At 41.5% G+C, this 23,021-nt stretch overlaps 2 protein-coding genes across 4 annotated transcripts in view; both read right to left on the bottom strand.

The window, feature by feature from the left end:
- ADAD1 (adenosine deaminase domain containing 1) overlaps nt 1–9,928 on the bottom strand; it is a 23,064-nt gene extending 13,136 nt beyond the window's left edge. Inside the window, exons 1-3 of one of the 3 annotated variants that reach the window (XM_025204712.1) lie at nt 9,673–9,928; nt 8,271–8,459; nt 65–232 (exon numbers count right to left, since the gene is read on the bottom strand). In XM_025204712.1, the coding sequence (XP_025060497.1) occupies nt 65–232; nt 8,271–8,459; nt 9,673–9,877 (562 nt within the window). In that variant the 5' untranslated portion in view covers nt 9,878–9,928. The remainder of the gene's footprint in view (nt 1–64; nt 233–8,270; nt 8,460–9,672) is intronic. The other 2 variants (XM_006015634.3, XM_025204720.1) reach the window with 2 other exon arrangements.
- Nucleotides 9,929–11,808: 1,880 nt separating this feature from the next.
- KIAA1109 (KIAA1109 ortholog) overlaps nt 11,809–23,021 on the bottom strand; it is a 252,339-nt gene continuing 241,126 nt past the window's right edge. The window contains exons 84-89 of the mRNA XM_025204706.1: nt 21,098–21,349; nt 20,372–20,575; nt 16,430–16,624; nt 15,406–15,540; nt 13,897–14,062; nt 11,809–12,535 (exon numbers count right to left, since the gene is read on the bottom strand). Of these exons, the coding sequence (XP_025060491.1) occupies nt 12,319–12,535; nt 13,897–14,062; nt 15,406–15,540; nt 16,430–16,624; nt 20,372–20,575; nt 21,098–21,349 (1,169 nt within the window). The 3' untranslated portion in view covers nt 11,809–12,318. The remainder of the gene's footprint in view (nt 12,536–13,896; nt 14,063–15,405; nt 15,541–16,429; nt 16,625–20,371; nt 20,576–21,097; nt 21,350–23,021) is intronic.

The raw sequence follows: 23,021 nt of genomic DNA, 5'->3' as shown, positions 1-23,021 counted from the left end.
TTTCTACAAATGTCTTCCTATAACCTTTAAAAAAAAAATCTATTAATGATACCAGAATATTTACCTGAGTTGTCAAGAACCTTTGGTTCTGTGTCCTCCAACTGCAATAGTTCATCAAGAGCCAGTTTTGCTGCATTTGATTTGGATTCCTTTTTGCTTTGCCCTAAGCCAGTCTTATACTGAACCCCATCTATCACAGCACAAAAAGCAAAGTAACTCCCCAAGATATTGCCTTGGAGGGGGGAAAAAAATCATACAATTAGATGTTACGTTTTAACTAATTTTAATTAAAAACATAGTTATTTATTAGCTTTATACATCTGTCACCATGGAAAACAAGATGATTCCAAAACAAAAATAACTCTAACAGCACAAAAATAAAACTTTATGACCAGCAGAGCTTTAGGATTTTATTTATATTATACTTTTCACTTTTGCTATTCTCTTCATCAAGGTCCTCCAGTAGTTTTACATACCCTAACAAAAAAATCTGATTTTTTGTTGCTAAAACTACTTTATCATATCATCTTTCATGTCAGAGGATTCGGCAGGTTCTCAACACTTTCACAAAATCAGGTTGTTTTCCTATTTTCAGGAATGGCATGAAGTTTAGGACAGACTTTTCAGAAGTTAAATTATAAGGAACAGTTTTAAAAACAGCTCAACTTAAATGTCTATTTTTAAAACTGATTTAGACATTTAAATGCCATCAACTTTAATTAGACATACACACATACTAACTTTCTGACAGTTAAACCAGCTTAGCTTTTTTTACGCCAACTTAACTGTCAAAGCATGCACATAAATGGGAAGCAGAGTCAGCTTAAATGTGGCGCAAGTTAATGCACCTTGGAGGTATATTATCTTGAGCTGCATTAGTTAAGTAGACCTAGCTCACAAGATGGCTGCCACCATGTCAAGGAGCTGTACATGTGTACACTCCAACATGGCTTAACTTAATTAAGCTGGCTTGGTTGAGCTGGTTGATTATGTATGCATGCACCCATGAAGGCTAATGCTAAAGAGTTCCAAGTCACTTTCAAAAATGCAGCTTAAATATATTAAACTTGTTACATCTTAGCCCAAATCACTAAGAAATCTGTGGCTGAAAACTTCAGTCTTAATTACTAATCTTTTCTTTAGTTTTCTTTCATAATTTATATTACGTTTGGCAGATAGACAGATAGCCAAATGAAGATGAGACTTTTCAACGGTTACGTTTCCCATGATGCATGTTGAGAAATCCGATTCTGCCAGGTAAGCTTGTTAGACAAGAACAGGCATAAATCTCAAAATCAAATCTCAATATAGAGTCTAAAAAGCAATTTTTGTTCAAGGCTCAAAAAATTTTTTCTACCACTAATTTGAACCTTTTGATTTTAATAATGTTACAAGTTGAATTTTGATCTTTAAACCCTCTGATGTTTAAATAAACAAACCATTAAAATGAACCAGAAATATACGACTGCCAAAAATGAATCCATATACCAATGAATTAAACAATGGAAACAGTATTTTTTCCTATAACACTTAAACACTGCTGACAGACGTGGAAAAAAAAAAAACCTGCAAAAAAGCCCCCCAAAATAACACTTTACTAGAAGTGCGTCAGTTTGACCCAGCTCCTCAGCATCTGTATAGATTGTACACTTCAGTGGGGCTTTTTGATGGCTTAATTTAATAGCTGATTGAATCAGTGATAAAATTATTAAAAAGCCCCACTAAAGTGTATGATCTATACAGACGTTGGACGAACTGGGTCAAACTGACGCAATGCCTCTTTTGGGTATTTTCTGCATTAAGTGTAGGGGCATGCCAAGCTAAAAGAAAAGCACTGAGGAGTTTTTTTTCCCCCCCAGGTCTGTAAGCAACCAAAACCATTTTCTTTCCCGAATTGTAACCAACTTAGAACTGAGATAGAGGTGATGATTTTTTAAAAATAGAACAGCAGCAGATCGATGAAGTACTAATTCATGCCACTTGCAGTAATTATACATGTAGGTAAATCCTGGACCAGGTAAACAAGTCCAAAAAGTAGTAGTAGTAGTAGTAGCAGCAACAACAGTAAGGAGATCTATGCCAGCTTCTTAGAGCCTATCTAACTTTTTTGCCAAACAAAATTAGAAAAGATGTGCAGGTACAGAAGAGAAACAGATGAATAAGAATTGCATAGAATAAGCAATAGCCATGAGAAAGATCCTGTAAGATGCCAAATACAGAAAAGTAACTTGCATAATTACAAATAGATGTGTGGCCCAAAACCTACTACACCTAATACATGATACTAGGTAAAATCCAGACATCATGGAAAGGCAAGAGCCCATGTAAGTGTGTATCAGGAATATGCAAAGTGCAATCATTCCAATGAAGACATCAGCATCTGTAATACCAGGTAGTCCAATCCTACGGATTAGAAATGCTGCAGATTTTGCCAAGAAATATGTCCTATATAAAGACTCAACTGTAAATCACATTCAAGATGGGCAACAGATAATGAACCCTGCTATACAATAATGAAGCCTGATATACCTGACCACAAAATAAGCACTGGTTTATCTGGAACAAATGGCCTCACAGCTGGTTCCCTGAAAGTTTATGGTCAGTTACTAATGACCAATCAATATAAATAGTGACCTATAGAAAACTGCAATTTCACAGAAATTGCAAAATCTAGCATTGCATGAGAAATCAGGCAATGCTTGCAAAAAAAAAAAAAAACTTACTGAAAGTAAAATGCTGGCTCTCCAGAGGGAGCCAGCAGCCCTCAAGGCTGTGGCCTGGCCATGCAGCCTGCCAGGGGGAAGAAGTAGGGTACCACCATGAAGGGGAGTCCAAGATGGCTGCCACCCCTATCCCTGATTGGCTGACAGGGCTGCCTGTTGCGTGGCTCTTCCCCTCGACTAATTCGCAGCAAAGGCTGGGCTGCATGATGAACAGCCCCTCCAGCAAATCAGCAGTAAGGGGTGTGGCCAGCAGGGCCCCATAGCCAATCAGAGGCATGGGGGGCCCCTGCCACAATTAGCCTGTGAAAATGGCAGTTGGCATTTGTGATCTCCCTGCGAGATCAGCCAACTGCCTCCTCGAGTTGGGTGGACCCCTACACATAAGTGATCCTGCACCAATGGCAAACACATTCCACCCAACCCCAGTTATAACTTGGCAAAGAGTACATATCCCTAACCTGAAACTGAGATCTAAACGAGAGGTTGGCAATATTTTACTAACAGTGGGCCACCCCCTGCATCCTAGATTGTTCTGTGAGCTGCCAATCCCCTGCTGAAACCCAGTTCCTGCTCTGTGCAGAGGGGTTGATCTCCGCCCCATCAGTTAAGCCTCCTCTGAAAGGTGTGGCTAAGGATAATTTACGGTGGCTAATTCAGTGAGCAGAGGCTACTATGCTGGAGCCAGGATTACATGAAGCCCTCTGCAGAAGCCATCAGCAAGTGGATTAGCTGGCTCTTCGTAAAACGCAGAACACAGAACCTGGGCTGGATCTGCCAACTAGGCTGTAACAGGGAATCAATTCTCCTATAGTAAACCATGGATTGGATTGCAGGCCGGATCCAATGTCTTTGGGGGTCAGATCTGGTCCAGGGGGGGTTTAGCCATAATTGCACCAACCAATGTAAGAAATGGAAGAAGTTAAATCTATACTCAATATATACGTTTATGAAGACTGGTAGGCTGAAACTCAAAAGAAACGCACAGCTGCAGTGCAGAGAAAAGTCTTTGATATGGTCTTTAACATAAAGCATCAAAATTACCATCTGACAAGTGGATAGACACTTTACACTCAAATGCATATGACAAAAGAACCAGAAAGAACCACCACCAGATGCATGCTAATCCTAGTCCATGAACTGCAAAACTGTTGGGCAGAGATAAATATGTCATCAATACTGGGATAGCAACAATATTGGTTCTATTTGTTGGTGAAGCTGTACTGTGAACTGATGTAACTATAGAAGACTTTAGAGTACAGGGACTGGCTTATTCCACAAGTACGTTTTCATACACAAATTTTCAGAAGTTATTCGTCAGTACACACCCATATTCACACAAATTTTAGGACTAACAGATGCCCAGAAAGTGGAAATCTGAGTTTGGTTCAAGAAAAACCAAGCTAAACATTGGTATGCCTTATACCACAATAATTCAGGCTTATTAACTGACTTTTCAGGCAATATGGTGACCACTTTTTGCACAACCTTAGATTTTATGGTAGTACAAACACAAGATATCACGAGCTAACCATGCATATTGTAAAGGCTGATTTCAAAATCTCACCTTCATATCTATAATCAGCAAAGATCCTTAAGGAAGTGTATTTCAAGTTTTGGTGGCAGTGCATACCAGTACAGGATGGCTACTCCTTATGCTCCACTCTGTTCAGCGAGAAGGAAATTGGGAACTGCATCCCTCCACCTTCAAATGCAGCTGATAAGAACAGGGACTACACTTGATCTGGGCCAAGAGCTATGATTCTTCACAAGATCTGACCACATAAACAATGTAAAGTGAAATACCATTTGCACTGCCAAAATACATTAATTATCATCTTAAGTGTGCAAGGAATCTTTGTTATCAGGAAATTAGGACAGTCAACCAAGCAGTCCCTGATGAGTCAAGAATGCCTTAACAATGTAGAAAAGGACTGGTAGGACTACAAGCATCAGCAAGACTTCCTCAGCCACATGCCCCTTTGTCTTACAACCTTAGAGGTCAGATTGGTGTATGCACAAGATGCATGGTCCGTATTGGCTTTAAAGACCAACTAGGGCATATCCAGGCAAGCACACATGTGGTATGCGGCGCTGCAGATCCACCTGAGGCACAGCACGCCACACATGCAGGTATTCCACATGCTGCTAATTTGCAGCACAGGAGGGATATTTGACACCGGGAGATTCCGGTGTCAAAAAGCCCCATGCTTAAAAAAAACAATGTGTTACATATCGTGGCAGCATGGACTGCCCAGAACTGGAGCCTGGCCAACCAGAGCCATGATCCATCTGTCAGCCAGGCTCCCTGCTGCAGGATTGCCGCAGCTGCAGCCCCCAGAGGCCCTCAAGTAAGGTTGCTGGGATCAGCCTCAGTGCTGACCCCAGCCTCCCGTTCCCCACCCAGGGCAATGTGTCACATGCCAGAGTGCACGTGCACAGGGATTCCCTGAGGAAAAGCAGCAGCACACGTTGTGCTGCTGCTCCTTGTCCCCCGCGAAACGCAAATTCCTGCTTGTGGGGACATGCCCCTAATGACTAAGTCAATAATGCAAGGAAACATTCCAAGGCTAGGGATTTTGACTGGAATGTGGTGGTGTTTCTGCTGGGACTTAAGCCCAGGCGTTCTAGGTAGACAGCCTTGCTCTTACACTAAGAGTTAGATCAATGGCCATATTTGGGATAAGAAAGGAATTTTACCCCATCCAGCCCTGGCCCCAAGGTGTCATGACCCCATGCTCCCAGGGTTTCTATTGACACCAGCAGGGAGCAGCGCAGGCAGGACAGGGAGCTGCTCTGGAGCCAGGGCTGGAATCTTGCGGTGGTGGCAGCGTTGGGCCAGAGCTGGGACAAAGCTGCTATCTGCTCCCTACACACCCCTACCTGAGGAACCCACACTCCTAGGGTCATGTGGGCAGTGGATCATGGCTTTCCCCAGCTCCATCACCAATGCAAGATCCTGGGGCTCCCCAAGCCTGACTGCATCTCCCGCTCCCAGCCACAGGCCCATCCTAGCTACATGCTCTGCCCATGGAGGGTGAGCAGGTTGGGTCCAGTAGCAGCAGCCAAAAGGAGCTGTCACTCCAGGGACTATTGGGAAATAGAGTATGCCACAGGCCTGAGCCGGCTCGCAGACCAGACTGCCCACCTCTGCCCTAGGGTCCCATTAGCAGAGACTGTAGGGAGTTTTGGCTTTGAAGCAAGGAGCAAAGTCTTTATCATCCTCTTCCTTAAATCTGTCGAGTGTATTTTTACATGCTACCTCCTGTCCCTGTAGTCACAGGACACTGACAAGGCCCATGTACCCCTACTTGACATGTGGCAAGGTAGGGTGTTCTTGTTTCCGGACTTTATGCCTGGCGGTTGCATAAGAAGGCTGGTTGTGTAGTTCTGTTTGGAGTAGGCTAGACAGACATTTGCATAGGATGGTTTTGGTAAGTATGATCCCGCCTTGAGATACAGAGCTGATGCCGACCCTATTTTTCCATGATTCTAAAGTCTTTTCCTAGGGACGAACCACCCACTTCACTGAAAAATACTGCAACAAAAATGTAGCTAGTGTATTTACATAAAATGCACTGTTGAATGCAAATATTATAGAACAAGTGTAATTGGACAGCTTTGGGTGGAGACAGACGTAACATTGGAAATTGCAAGTACACTTTGAAGCCTTTCAAACTGGAACATTTCAGTGATGGACAGTGATACAGTTCTTTGTTAGGCTCCCTGGTTCTCCAGCAATAACATCTCTCCAGCTGGGAAGGGGGTACCATGAGAGGCTGTAGTAACCTAAAGCTCTGTAACCCACTGCTGCAGTATGGGTAAGTGGGGCTGGAGAGTGGGAGGGGAGAAAGGAAACAGAGTGGACTTTCAGCGCATCCCAACAGGCCCTGGTCTCTCAGGCAAAGTAAAGGAAACAGAGTTGATGTCAGTGAGCATTCTTCTACCTGCTACACCATCATTCTCAAGGAGTGCTCCTACCAGGACTGGGATACCACATAGAGAGGTACATGGGTACTGGGGGCTCAGGGTCTCAACAGCAGTAGCTAACATCAGTGCACTGATTTTCTAATTCTTGCACATTTTGGTTTTGCTCACACTCAAGTTATAATACTGATGTCAACATATAAAATATGCTTTTTGGCAAATAAGTTAAACTTCAGTAACTTTATAAAAAGTTTCTCCATGTTACTGGATCACATTCTTATTACATCTTGGGGTGAAATTACACATTACAATTAGATCAACTGCAATGCCCAGTGCAGGATGAATCCAGGTGCTCAGGGGCAGCACAGGCTGCAGGGACCCCAGGAACAGGCAGGGAGGGGAAACCCTTCCTCTCCACTGCTGCTTCTATTGTTTTTGGGTTGACTGGGATGGCAGGGCAGCAATCAGGGGATGGAGGGGCCAACAGGAGAAGATGGAGGGGGTGGTCAGACTGGGGGGGAAGGAAGGGCAAGACTGATACAAGCAGCACAGTGCACATCAAAAGGCATTAACCCAGAACATATTTCTGAACACTAACACACAAAGGTTTCTTAGAATTAGCACTTTCTAACTTGAATGTGTAATCTCAGCCATAGAACTTGTTAAAATGTAGTGGAAGTAAGTAAATCCTGAAATGAAAGGGAAACAGACTTGTATTTGGGATATTTCACTGTGTTATTGTGTTTCTTGCAGAGCTTTTTATGCCCAACATACAGCTCAGCAAAAACCACATTCCAATGCAGCTCTCCCTAATTATCTTAACAAGATTTAAAAACTTTTAGTCTCTCAAGCGTTCACTCTTCCCAATTGATGTGCAAGTGTTGCATCTAATAAAGAAAATCTGGATAATAAGCCTGGGATCAATCTCTTGCAATACTGGAGAAGTAGTCTTGCAACCTGCACACTTCAGCTAGGGTGTAGACAGCTGGGGTGTAGACAGTAAGAACTGAAATATATGTACAGTAATACAATAAGCCTGGGTAACATGGGAAGACTTGAACTGCTGCTGCAGGATGTGCAACAGAACATGGCAGCGTAACAGAAACATGGCAGAATACCAACTGCAACTAGAACATGCATTTACAAGCATAGGCAACTGTGCCCAATTATCATTCAGTGTTGCTCCAAAGGACACAGCTGCACAAGATTTATATTACAGACATAACTAGACATACCCAGTGAAAGTGGAGTTGTCTGAGGAGGCAGAACATTAACAGACTCAAATTTTGACACACATTACAACTCTAAGCACAATACAGTTGAGTGCTAATGAAGGACACCACTTGCTTAAAAAGAACATTTGAAAACATTAAAAAAACAACTTATGCTTTATTTTATCCCATTAGTTTAGCTCAAATTAAATTAACAAGGAAGTTAAATGCTCATGAAATCCATGAACAATTTGTGAAGGCACAGTAAAATATCTATTAACGGCAAGGAAAAAGTATTGCAATCACTACTATTTACACATTAATTTCTGCAATGCCACTAACATCAACCACAAACATATAGCACCTGCAGTTGCAAAGAAAAACATCTCCTTATAAAAACAGAAACATTTACCTGTTGCCACAGTTTCCTTCAGATCAAGCTGTACACGCTGCATTTGCGCAAACTGATGCAAGGCAGACACTGGATTTATCTCTCCACGTTTATATTTTACAATAAACTCCTTTGGTATTTTCTTTGGAGGGAGCAATGTGTTTGGAGCTGGCTGGGCTCCTTTGAAGTACAGGTTTTCTTGAATTTGACCTAAAAAACATAGGGTTAATTTAAACAACAAAAAAATCATTGCATTGGAAAATTAAAGAAGTTTTTAGAGTGCAACCTGAAAGATGTGACATAAGGAATAATGACACTGCCTCAACAACGCCTACCTGAAGACCCAGGTAAGAAAAGCTTCGGCTGGGGTGATACAATTGGTGATGGTCCTGCTTTGAGCAGGCAGGGGGCTGGAGTAGGTCAGTGGTTCTCAACCTTTTTTGGATCAGGACCCATTTGTAAACAGCCATGTCCAGCCTTGACCCAGTAAATAGTTTTAAGTAGAAAACAACACCCTGGTCCTGCACAGGAGTCCCCAAGCAGCCCCTTGCAGGCTGCAATTCTGCCAGCCTGCAAGGGAAAAGCCACAGTTTCCCATGTTTTCCCCCCTTGAAAGGAGAATCAATTTTTAAAGTTTGTTTGTGACCTTTTATATATTCTTGCAACCCATTTTTAGGTCGCAACCCATGGTCCCTTCCAACCCTCATTTTCTATGGCATACTAGGCAATTGGAATTATTTATCAGAAAGGCTTTAAAGAGGTACAGCAAGACTGAATAGCTCTTGCCTTTTTCTTTTTAAAGCTATCTGGATTTGTCCCCAAAGACAAAAAAAACCCCCAAACTCTCTGGATATCTATACAGGCCCCAAAGAAGATGCACATTTCTACACTACAGGAAAACGAGAATGGCAGTATTTAGGACTTCAACAGTCAAAACCTGTTCTGCCGGGTGTGAAAACGAAGCAACACCTGGCACCCAGCTCACAAAAGAACTAGGTAGCTTCTACCTCCCCTCAGCCACAGGCAATTTCAGCCAGGGCTGCAGCACAGGGACCATTTCAGACTGGATTCTGCAGGGACTGGCAATATTGGCTCAAGGTCTCCCTGTGAGGTGCCTTCAAGCAGGTGAGAGGAGGCACCAAGAGGCAGAGCCAATGAGCAAGGTGAATGTGCACACGGGAGCAAACCTTGCCCCTCTTCCTTCAACAGCAGCTTTTGAAGCAGGCTGCCTAGACTCCCCAGAGAAGCAGGCCTGGATGCCCTCCCACTGCCCAACAGGGCATCTGATCCAAGCTCCGAGGCAGGACCAGAGCCATGATTTGCAACTCGCGCCCTTGGCTCGACTGAGGAACAGCGCGACGGCTCGCTCGGACCCTTTCCGACCCCATAGGCGCGAGCCCAAGGGCGCGGCCGCAGCCACCACCTGTGAGCGGCGTCACGCGGGAGGCCAGATTGGCCTCGGGCTCCAGCGGCGCCCACAGCAGGCCCGGGCCCGTCCCCAGCCCCAACCCCAGCGCCGGAGCTGGCAGGCGCGAGGACGGCGGCCCAGGCAGGTTCCTCTTCAGCATCTGGGCGAAGCTGGGCACGCCCGATCCGCGCGGCCACGCATCGCCGCCGCTGCTGCCCATCGCGCCGCGCGCCAACGGCCAGCTAACGTTACCACCGCCCGCGAAAGCCTCGCTCCCACCTGCCTGCGGGCTCAAGGCGCGAGGGAGTCTCCGGAGAAGCCCCGCCCCCAAGCCACGTGACCCCCCATTCCAGCCAACCGCTGCTAGGGCTCCGCGGGGCGGAAAGGTGTCACGTGTTGGCGGCGCGCGCAAGTTAGAGGCGCGTGGGGCGCTGCAGCCTTTGGCGGCAGGTGATGGAGGTTACACTGGCGGCCGGGACTGGCGCGGGGCCCCGTGGCAAGGCGGCCGCAACCGCCCGGTTCAGACTTTCAACCGGCTTCCTGCGTGCGGCTCGAGCCCCCCCCCCACCCGCACAGGCCAAAGGCAGGGCTGAAGGGAGCAAGCCCCGGCCTGCGCTCAACACCGACTGAATGAAAGCCACCTAGCTCAGACCCTTAGGGTCCCACCCCACCCCCATAGGCTGCATCTCTGGTCCCTCTGGCATGTGGCCCACGGGGCTTGCCCCAGGTTAGGAAACTCGGTGGTGGGGAACCCCCTCCCCCAAATATTAAGACCCCAGAGGAGTCCCAGCTGCTGGGAGCTGCACACATTCCCCATGCCAGTGCACAGGGCCAGGGGATGCAGTCTCAGGCACTGAGGGCCCCATCCTGACACACTGGGACAGGTTTGCTCCTAGCACTTGCAGCTCAATCCCTGCCGCAGACCAGCTCCATGCTATGCTCCTGGCCTAGGGGGCAAAAGGTTGAGCTCAGCAGTTTTGAAGCATTTCCCTGGGTGTCTGGGTGGGAGTTCTTGCCAGATTGAGGAACCTGGTATTAAAGCCTAGAGAGAGAACAGAGCCGTTTGTCCTGCCATCCAGGGCCTGGCACAGAGGGCACATGCAGGCTTTAAAATCAATTTGCAACATTCAAGCCAAAGGCACTCTTCACCTGCTGACCAACACCACCCAAGCAACTTTACATGGTGCCAAACCTCCTCCAGGGGAGGCAAATGTCCAGTCTGGGGCATGAAGGGTGGTTAATTTTCAAGGGGCAGGTGTATACAAAACAGGGGGCCCTAAACTGAAGTGGTGGGTTTTAAAAAACACAGCTTCAGTTTAGGCCTGATTAAACCCCTGTGTTGTGCACCTTACCTGCACCTCCAGCAGGGAGGGAAGGGCAAGCTGCTGGCAGGCAGAGGCATGGGCTGCAGGGGAAGCTAGTGCTTTCTTCCATGGTAGCGGCAGGCACCTCCCCTAAGGTGGCACCCACCCACAGGCACCTGGCTCAGGCAGTCCCAGGGGGCACTGCAGCTGCAGAGGGGAGTACTGGCTACCCCTGCAATTCAACAGGCAGGCTCTGGGGAGGGGGAAGGGGGCTGGTGCCTGGGACTCACCACCTGCTTTCCCAGTCTGCTGCCAGGCTGCCTGCAAGGCTTCCTGCAGAGGCACCGAGCTGCACGGAGCCTGGTGCTTTGCTCCACGGCTGCGCCCCAAGTCATTTAAAATGCATTACGCCACCGAATTGCCTAAAGCAGCTGGAATTAATGCGCAGTATGCCGCTGAGTCACGCAAACACCAACACCATTAAAGCGGCGCGAAAGCATTTAGCGTGCGTGGGCTCTCGTTTTGTCTACATGGCCTTGGACAGGAGTTTCTGGAAGTTCTGGCTTTCACAGCCTGCCCAGGCAGGCAGGCAGACTATGAGACGACACAGGTTACTAGAACAGATTCTTGGGACGTTTTGGGTATACCATTTGGGTCAGTTTTCTAAAGCTATTGCCTTATTCTGCAGCCAATAGTCCTCACACTGCCTCTGAGGGCACCAGGGACTAGTGCAAATTAAAAGGGGTTTCTGTAAATTTGTGTACTATGCTTAACATATGGGACAGGTATATGCACAGCATTCACATGCTGCCTACTTCCGTACCTTGAAAGAAGCTGAAGACTTGTACAACCGTTAGTTTTATTACAATTTTAAACAAACTGAAAATTATTTTTAGCACTATGGCAAGCACAGTTCCATAAATTATATACATAAAAGAATTCATACAAGTCTACATGGACCAAAAAAGCCATTAACAGAATCACATTATCAACAAGGGGGTTTTAGGTGATATGGCCAATAAAATTCATGAAAATTCACAGTTAATAGTCTGCAGTATTTTAAGAATGCAGGAATCATATTGCACATAATAGTGTGAATGCTAAAGAGCAGATTTACAGTATTCACCTATTCTTTCACAGAATATACATTGGTCATAATCATGCAATACTTTTCTAAATAAAGAATGGTATCATGTACCACAGTAAACAGTTACTCACAATGTAAGTTTTAAATATAACAGCAAAAAGCCATTAGATTTCTCTTTAAATCATACTTAAAATTTTTTTATTATACAGTAAAACACTTCAGTGTAATTGAACGGAAATAAAATGTTTTTTGTCACATTAAATTATGGTTTTAGTATTCTTCTTTGTCCTTTCCTTTCTTTTCCTTTTCGTCCTGTAGTGCAGTACCAAGTTTTTTGATAAGAACAGAGAGAACTTTGTCCAAGGGGTCCATTACCCCACGCTGAAGCCACTTAGGAATAGTAGTCCTAGCATGATGAAAGCCCAACTTCTGAAGAATGTAATCAACACCTACTGGGTCAATCTTCCTTCCAGTCCAAGAGATTAATCTAAAATATAAAGAAGCAGACTCTTAACTATATATAATTAGGCTTAAGTCTTGAGCAAACAAATATTTGAATAATCATATGTTAAGCAACACTAAAATTCCAATATTATTCTTTTCAGTCACCGCTCATTTATTAACAGCTTTTGGAGGAATATGGTGATTTAGGAGATCAGGAATGTCATATGTAGCCTCTGGATCCTCAGCTTGTTTGGCACATACTGGTATCCAAAAACTTCTTACTCGGGTTGTTTTTTTTCTGGCTTAGGTAAACTGAGGTTTCTTGTTCAACCCATTCCTTTGCAAGGAAACATTCATACAGCAGAATAAAGTATAAAGTTTACATTTAAATACAGTAGTATAATTGGGGGTGAGGGAGCACAAAAATAGCCATAGCTGGTAGCTGGTTGCCATACATGGCCCAGTTATGCTTCTACTTTAGTACTTGTTACCAGTTTCAACGGAGACCATGAACAGAAGCAAACATGGGAATTATCCTATCACACCTCTGACCCACCTTCTGAGAAGTGACTCCTGTTGGCCAGAGCCAGGTTGCATATTAACAGCAGAGGGATGTCTGTTATACATGCTACTCATCTATTGGATGGTAACTTTAACAACCACTACATTCATTGTATAACAATAAATAAGGCATACTTAATAGTTAACTTGCATTCTCATTATGAAAATGGAGGGGGGGGAGAACATTGTTCCTTCCTATATAATAACATGGAATTTTACACGTTATAAAACAGAAAAAGGAGGAACTCTTAACTAGTGGATACTAAAAAAAAAAATCACTATCAATGCTCCATAAAAACTTCATATTTTTAATTACAAAAATAATGAGACTGATGTTACCCAAATCCAAAGTGTGCCAGGCAGTTCATAAAAACAACAAGTTTCTTGACCAAAAATTTGTAATTTCAAGAGAAAAGTCCCCCTTACACTGACATGAGACACAAAACATCCAGGTTAAAAAAACAAAAAGGTTATATGGGGGATAGTGGGAAAAATGGTAAATGATATGTAAGTGATCTCTAATGAGTTGCACACCTCAAATATTCTTCATGTGTAAACAGTGTAACATTTAATGTTTTTATCTAAAGGCTACTCCGTGCAAAATGGTATTACCCATCTTTTGTTATCAAATGACATTTCATAAACGGTAGCAGGTGGCATCACATCACTCCCTACTAACAAAAGCATGTTCTATAATGGATTTAATACCCTAGGTCCCACTTGTAGGTTAACAGCATCGAACTGGGAACACCTGCAGTTTGAGGAAGATCATTTCTATGTAATACTATTTTCCTGCCCAAATAAATAGACAAATAGAATGCTGCAGATAAGGCTGCTGATTACCGAAGCGTGGGTTCCAGATGCCAAGTATTGCACATAAATTCTCTCCAATCCACAGTAGTATAAGCGATGCCGTCTTCTGTTTCTCGGTCACTAGAACTTTCATCAAGCACACTCACTGGGCTTTTCTGTCCTGGTCGAGTAGACAAAATGCGAGGTGGAAAGATGGCTACAAAGTTGAAGGGAAAATAATAAATTTATAAGTACTTACTTTGGACTGATTTGGATTTAATAAAGAGTTTTCCAAAGAATGGGCTTTTAACCCCTGCTTCCCCCTCTACCCCTTGCCCCAATTTAATTCATTTTGGATTGATCTCAGGTTGACTTTTTGGAGAATTTAGAGGCAAAATTAATGAAGCAATGTATTACTGCAATGTATTATTTAGTGGACATTTCTCTTTCAAATAATGTTCAATACAAATACTTGTGCAAAAAAAAGGAAAAGAAATTTCACACATCCATAATTCTGACATCAATGATTACTACTGTTTCAACGTTCAGCTAGCCACACATTCATGATCATGCATACATTTGAAACACAGCTTCATTATCTGTACACATTAAATCTATAAGGAAAAGGGTTATACCCTGTATACTTAGTAGGCCATTTCAAACACGTGTATAAATCACTCCTTTTAGCTAATAGTACATATTAATGAGAATATACATACTAACTTCTTGATATTTCTGAAACCTAAAAAGATTTCAACATAGGTATTGCGTCATGTCAAATACAAAAACTACAATATAATACACCTCATATATAACCTTATGTACAGAAATCTACATAACTTACAGCAGAGTTCTCTAGATGATAGGTGGCATTTTAACTATAGGAAATTGAACTACAGTACTCATCTTTTTAAGTCTGTTTATTCTTTAGATTTTTGAAACACCAAGAACATAAAGCCAACTTTGTAGCTTCAGTCATTTTTGGTGACATGCAAAGGATATTGAAACAAGACTGAATAGTTATTTTTTCTTGTTTCCGTATTACTTTTGATAAGCTATTGGAATAAAAAAAATAAAGGGGATTTACATATAGTTCTGGTGCAGCATATTTAATTTAAATACAAGGAAACAGTTAAGAACAGAGATAAGTAGTTTTCCCAAAGACATACAACTGATCAGTACCACAGCCAGGAACAGACTTCCATTTCTTGGCTTCTCCAAACCAAACAGCCAGGAACAACTTTAGGTTTTTTTCTCTTAAGTATTATAAACTAAATTTCAGTCATTATAAGTGTTCTGGTGGATGCTGGTCTGTAATTATAACTTTTTTGTGACAGACTTTCAAAAACCCTGCTGGTTTGATTCTTCATCAGTTTCAAATTATAGAGGAGTTGGGTTAACATTAGTTATTGAAAATCTCTCAGTAAAAATGAAGCTTTCATTTAAATAAAACCAAAACGTAGTATTAGTAGTATATGAAAATAATTCCAAATATATGCGGCATGGCATTCATAAAAATGGTTCATTTAAGTTATAGCATAATTTTTTTCAACTGTCTACCTTTTTCTTTTTCCTTAAGATAAGCAGACACCAAGTCATGCAGAAACATGATTAATTCCGCATCCATCGTTACACAAATATGGTCTGTGAATTCAGTTACCACACTGCACTCCACCTTTGGTTTTACACTAGTATCTGCATAAAAGATAAAAATAATTTTAGCATATTATTAAATGCAGGTTTTATGTAAAATCATAGAAACTAATTTAGAAGACTACCAATAAAAACTAATAAAGTACCTGAATTAAGACTGACCACGATTTACAACCTTAACTTTGGAAAAACCTGTATTAAAGAATTCTATTTTCTACATTAAAAAAGGAATATTCTTTCCATAAATAAAGGAAGGAATATGTATTCTTTCCATAAATAAAGGAAATGCTATCACGGGGAACCCCAATGATTTTCAGTTTAGAAGACCACCAAGTACAGGTAATAATCTCATCTGTGTGTAATTTTAATGGACAGTACTGAAGACTGAAATCAAATGTGTCAAATTTGGCAGAAACAAAAAGGGCAACTGAAATAACAACCAATATAAAATACTGATCAAAACAAAATTTCAGCAGAGATTAGGACCCCACAAAGCAGACATCTAAATTAGCAATCTAATGTTCAAAAGAGCTGAATTCTCCCCAGTTCCATTTGCAGTTGATGGAAAAAACAGTACTCTGTACTTCCTAGTATCAAGCCATTAATTGTAGATACCTACCTTAGGTTCAATTATTTTTAATGGCCCTTTTTTAAAAAAAGATTGTAAGAAGTTAATTATATTAATCCATTTATTTGGAGAGTTCATAGAGATTTTATTTGTATAAACAGGTTTCATAAAATGTCTGGTCTCTACCCTGGGTTTCCCGTTCCCCCAAGAGAGCATCAGATTCCATAGGTTCTATTTTCTATTTTAAACAAAGGTAACACTTCTAACCTTAATTTAGTAATTAATTCCTAATTTTCCCTGTGCATGATCAGAATAATGTAATAGCCTTGAATGAGCAAAGTAAAAGAAGTATATGGACAGCACCTTGTAATGAAGGTTCCTGTGGCTCTTGAACATGAATGGATTTGAAATCCAACTGCATCCTTGGTAATGCAAAGATGGTTTCCGTTTCATGGTTATAACTGGAACCTCCTCTGAATCCACTTAACAAGCTTGAGCTTTTAACTGTTGTGCTGCTCTCTGGGTTATTGGCATCCACATTTCGAAGGAGATTTAGTTCTATATGGACAACACAGGCTGTAATTTAGCAACCTTTATTAAACAAATCTTACCTGTATTTAAGGAGACATATTTGCAAGTGACCTGGTTTAATTACGATGGCATTCTGCATGGTGAGGTGCTATTTCAATTCAAACCAGTTTCTTAAGTGCCCCTGCTAAGAACAGCTTGAATTAGTGTTCCCCACTTACACACACTGTTAAGCAAATTATGCATCTATCTAGTAACAGTTACCTGTTACCACCTACTTCTTACATGATAACAAACTCAGGTTGCATTTATATCATATAAGTGCACTTAAGCTCAGCTGTTTTCATGGCTACTACTTTCTGTCATTTTCAAGGTTGTCCAAGTGCCGTCCCTCATAGCTCAGGAAAAGGTAGGGAGATTTCTTGCTCTCAAAAGGGATTAATTGCAACAAGTAACACACACTCAAAGATGGATGACAACTTCCTGTTGATGTCATCATGTTAGCTCTCAGGAGGGGAGTTAACTCTCATTACTACAGCCAATACCAATCCTAAAGCTATTCCGAAACCTTAAAAATAGTGAGGGGGGAGAAGTGCTTTAAATTTAAATGAACATTGTCTGTCTAGACTTCTGTACTTCCCCATTACTATAGTTTAAGAACCCATAAGAGTCTTGCTATACTAGTCAATATTCAGGAAGCCTCCCCTCCCCCTCTCCAGTGTACTTCTGATTTTCTGAGAAGAGGTGTGGATGGAACAACATATCTAAGATAAAAACTTTCCTTTGCTTATGAAGAGAACAAAATTGCAAAACACCACTTTTATTCCAAACTTGCTTACCTGGAATCATGGGGGACCTGTGTTCTCAATAGCAGGAACCCAAATTAGTGAGGTATGTATGTATTAAAGAGTTTTAAGATTTACTACTTTGTCATTAAACTGGCAAACCTCATTGACAGCTAAAAAGTGTATCAAGAAAGGGATTTGTTCCATACAAAATTAGTCCTAAGGAAACAAAATATGCTAATGCAACATTAATATTTCATAGCCAAGTATTCAAGTGTTAGGTAATGCTAATGGTAGGGTTGAACAAATAAACAGTAAGTCTGTGTTGCATGTACGACTATGTTGTGATGCAGACTAATACTATAAATGAGATAATCTTAGCTATCATCTGTACATATACTGTAAGATGCACCTTATTTGAGGAGTCGCGTGTGATCACATATTCAGAGGCTTCTCAAAATGCATATTACACAAGGAGGGATCAACTTAAAGTTGCACTTTCAATTTTAACAAGATAGCCTTAACTTCCCACTGATATTTTTTGGCATTTAAATTTCAAATGCTGTGTCAACATGAATTGAAAGATCCTATGCATATGCATACAAAAAAAAAAAGATTGGTTTTAGAAACTAACTCGACTTTGTATAGTGGTAACAATGTATTACAGCTGAGTTTTTGGTTGTAGCCATGTTGGTCTCCGGACATACGCAGGCAAGGCTCTTTGGTCAGATGTGATATTTTTTATTAGTCCAACTGAGTAATTGGAAAAAAGTTCTTAGCAAGCTTTCCAGCATAGTCACCCTTCGCCAGGCATAGGGAGTCTCTGCTGGTCAGTTTTTGTAACAGTGTATTAAGCCCATAATAAATGTATTAAGCACTTAATAAATGTATTAAGTATATAAGTGCTTAATACATTTTTATAACAATGTATTAAGCGCTTTCTAAATTCTCCTTATGACTTGTCAGTACTAAGAAATGGTGTTTTTTATGCTGTTCTTTTGCGTTACATTTTCCAAACAGTAGCACAGCACTGTGCTTAAAGCCCAGCTTAAGAGCTCATACATCCTTATTCTGAGCACAACAAAACAGCATCTACAAAGCTCATTCTAGCATTACTAGATGTTTTCACTATCCATATTCAGGTTCCGTATGATCCTCTCACCATTCATCTCACTATTTATGCAAGTTTTCTGTGGGTTAACTTTTTAAAATCACTTCTGAACGATACGAACTATACAGAGTACAGCAACCCTAAACTGTTCTGGTCTCCTTATAATATATCGATGAAAGTGTGTGTAGGTATTTGTACACACACACTTTCATTGATATATTATAAGGAGACCAGTACAGTATAACATTGTTTCAGAGCATTTTGCTCCCCAAAAAATCAGCAGGGCCATCTAACGAAATTTTAGGGAAATGTCCATGTCCCCCTCCCCCCCCCCCAATCAGTAGCATTCCAACATAAGTAAATATTTCAACCAAATGCATGAAATGAATGGAATCATTTGAAACAATGATTACTGTCAAAACTGCACTCAGTTTATTCAGCTTTTCAGAATCCACTTATTTTTACTATAGAAGCTTAGAGACCCAAGTTAACACCAGGACTTATGGCATAAGTAAGATTCACCTAAGCCAATAGGCCCATTGCAGTAGTGTGATTAAGGCATAACAGTTTTGTGTAGCCAATAGCTGTCTGACTGCCTGACCTGAATGGCTAGGTAAATCATCATTTACATCTGTGTCAGCTAGGCCATGTACAAAGAGAGGAAAAAACACTGCTGCCTTAAGATGCAACTAAAATAAAGGATAACTATCCTGTAGCAGGCACGTGCAGTGCTATTTGAATATATCATGCTTTCACCTTTAAAATGGTATAAGTAAAAAAAGTTAAAAGAAGGCTACTGTTTCAGGAAAAATGTTGACTCATGATCATTTCTTTCTTTCTTCTCCCGACTCTTGAAACTCGGCCATTAAAACATCAAACACACAAACATAAGTTTGGGGGGTTTTTTAGTGTTACATTTGTTTGTATTTTTAAATACTTGGGAGGCACGCAGGATGTATGGTAACAAGTCTACATACAGGAACAGACTAGATAGATATGATCTTCCCAGTATCTATACCTGCAAGCTTTTTGACCACCACATCCTGTTGCATCATTTAGAAGGAAGAAATACACTTCACAATATCAGTACAGTATTTTTACACATCCATAATTTGTCACAACTGAATTTCTTTGATAAAAAAGAAGACGTATATCTTTTAGTATGTCCCACAACCTGCAGATGTTTTGCACAAAAATCCATTTCAATTACATTTCTATTCATGCAGTAATGATAAATTACAACCCTACATTCTCTAGATTTTATAATAATCATGATGTGTTTTTTTAATCCATGTTACAAACAACTAAAAATGGCAAAATTTTCTGAACCTTTAAAAGTTAGCTCCAGACTGCAAGTAAGTATGAAGAATCTCATCTTAAAAGAATAATTTGTTGAGTGTTAAAAAGAGAGAGAGATTTGGAATGCAAATACCTTCCTGTATGTCAGCTTGTCACCATACATCCTGTGTGCCTCCCAAGTAATTTAGGTTAGCATACAACTTTTTCAGGTCAAAAACAGTTTGACATATTTATCATTTATTTTAATGCAATTAATTACAGCATCACATTGCAATACTATATTTGGGCAATTTTTTTAAACAGCCAGATAAAATACAGAGGAATGAGGAACAAAACTAATGGAAATGATTGTAACAGATACAATATACTGAACTTCAAGTGAGTAACATCTCCAAGTAGTCAGTACACTACTGTATTACATTCTGTAAATACTACTGGCCCCAGAGAGAAACAAAATACCTATTTATTTTAGTCAACTTGTTTCCCCTTTTTAATTTCAACAGCTTTAGTTAAACACACCCTGCAGAGATTGGCAGTCAGAACAGAAATTATGAATGTGAATAAATGAACATGAAATCTTACCTTCATTCCTTGTAGCTGTAACATAATTGAACCACTCTTTCACACTTGCAACCCCATGTGGTGGATTTTCATGACGACGCCTTGTTATCTTTGTAATTGTTGCCATAGGACTTTCAAGGGCTCCACAGGGCTTGGTGACCATTGTATTGTGACCCAAATGAAAATCCAGGGTTTGTACAACATATGTAGAATGCTCACTAGAACCTGTTATAATTAAAACACACACACACACACTCTGAATGTTGCAAAGTTAGATTCTCCTCTCACGTGCACAAGTACAAATCAGAAATACTTCTAGCAAACCAGTGAAGTAAAGCTTGTGAGTGACAGAAGTCAAATCCTCAGCACCAAAGCAGACAGAAAAGATTATTAATGCAACAAGTTTAGCTTTCTACTTTTGCAATTGTGGCTTCAACTAAACAAGGTAGGAGCATTACATTTGAAAATATACCTGGGACCTTCAGGTCCAGTCTGCTACTACTGCAAGCAACTATGTTATATATTTGCCAAGGATGTATTAGATCGTTCAATTAGGCGTTTTCCTTTATATACCAATGGCAGGATCATATTGCCTGTATCCCAAATAAACAACACATTTTGAGGAAAAAAGAAGAAAATTGATTCAAAATATATATTAAAAAAAAGCTCTTTTGCTCAGTAAGCCAATGCCAATTATGTTTTTAAAAAAGAATCCTAAAGTACAAGATGAATAAATCCTTTACTTACCATCCTCCCAAATTTTTTGTGCTTCTGTCCAGAATGCAATGTTGGGCTCTTCAAGGTGAAACAGTGCCCAAGATTTTGATCGAAAATTAGGTCCATGGAAGCATGCTAGTGTCATGTGATTTCCATGCAAGCTCATTGATCCTCCAAACTGCATTCCATCTTCTGGTAAAGGAATTTGAAATAAGGATATATGACAACCCGAAACTACCTTCAAAACTCCTGGCCAGTGGCGATGATGCGCTGCATCCAGCACTAGAGGAAAAAATTAAAATCACTGAATCAATGAGACTCGGGGCCGGAAGGGACTGACAGAGGTCATCTAGTCCAGTGGTTCTCAACCTTTTTTGTACCAGGACCCATTTATAAACATTGATAACCAGCCCCAAACCAATGCCTCTCACTCCCAACCCACTGCCCCCAGGCTCCAGCCCCACAGTGTGTGGGTGTGTGGAGGGTGTGGGGGACCTCAAGCAGCCCCCTGCAGGTTGTAACTCTGCCAGCCTGCAAGGGAAAACCCACGGCTTCCTGTGTTTTTCTCCTTTAAAAGAGAAGTCATTTTTAAAGTTTGTTCGTGACCCTTTCGTATATTCTTGCCATCCACTTGGGTCCCGAACCATGGGTTGAGAAACACTGATGTAGTTTAACCCCCTGCCCAAGGCAGGATCATCCATAACAGAAACAGTCTATAAAATCCATAATCTCTATTCTACATATAAATGCTATCAACCCTGACGCCACACAGACCTAATACCCGGCCAGAGGTAAAGTAGGGGAACCATGTCAGCCAATGTCCTGCTTCTATGAAATGTTGTCAATATGTGTTCAAGAGATCCTGGCAGAGGGCCATGCCCCTCACTACAGAGGAAAGCAGAACTCCCCCTACTGTCTGTTGACTAGTCTGACCATGGGGTAAAATTCCTTCCTGACCCCAAATGTGGCAACTGGCCTGATCCTGAGCAGAGGTGCAAGACCCTCTAGCTAGGAACCTCTAGCTTTGGTCCCAGCAGGAGCACCAGCACACCCCAGTCAAAATCCCAAGCCTTGACTATAGCCAACACCCCAATGCCTCCAAAGAAGGCTTGAAAACAGCCAGACGCATGTAGACTTGTCCAACCTCTTCCTGAACACCTCCAGTGACAGAGTCCCCATTTCCCTAGGCAGTCTATTCTAATGATGCCGAAGTTTTTCCAGATATCCAATCTAAACTTACTTTGCTACAACTTCATGCCATTGGCCCATACCCTCCTCTCTGTAGCAAAAGAGAAAAACTTTCCTTATATGACTTGCTTCCCAAGTCCTTTAACAACTTTGCTGCCCACCCCAGACCCTCTCTAACTTCTCCACATCCTTTTTAAAATGTGGAGCCAGAACTGCACACAACACTCCAGATGAGGCCTAACCAACAGGAAGGAATTTTCACTTCCTGTGTCTTGCACCTAATGCTTCTATTGATGCATCCCAAAACTGAGTTTGCCTGCAGTGTGGTGAAACTGCATAAAAGATTCAATATAAGTCTGTGATCTACCAAGACTCCCAAGTCCTTTTCCAGACTGCTGCCATTCAGCCAGATATCATTCATTTTATATTCATTTTCAATTTTTCTTCCTAAGGTGTAGCACCTTGCATTTCTCCACATTGAACTTCATCCTGTTGGCTCTAGTTCAATTTTCCAATCTGTCAAGATCCTTCTGGACTGTGCTCACATCCTCCAATGTGTCTGCAATCCTTCCCAGTTTTGTGTTGTTTGTAGACTTGCTCAATAAGCTTTCTATGCCAGCATCCAAATCATTAACAAACATGCTGAACAGCACCTAACCTAGGGCAGACCCCTGTAGACGCTGTCACAACCCAAGGGTGTGATTTTTTGTTTGTGTGTGCTTCGGCACTGCTAAATTATTTCCCGCCACTCGTAGCTTTCTTTGCA

Source organism: Alligator sinensis, unplaced genomic scaffold (assembly GCF_000455745.1).
Source record: "Alligator sinensis unplaced genomic scaffold, ASM45574v1 scaffold150_1, whole genome shotgun sequence".
Taxonomy (NCBI): Eukaryota; Metazoa; Chordata; order Crocodylia; family Alligatoridae; genus Alligator; species Alligator sinensis.
The sequence above is the reverse complement of the archived record's forward strand: the minus strand, read 5'-3'. Positions and strand labels throughout refer to the sequence as shown.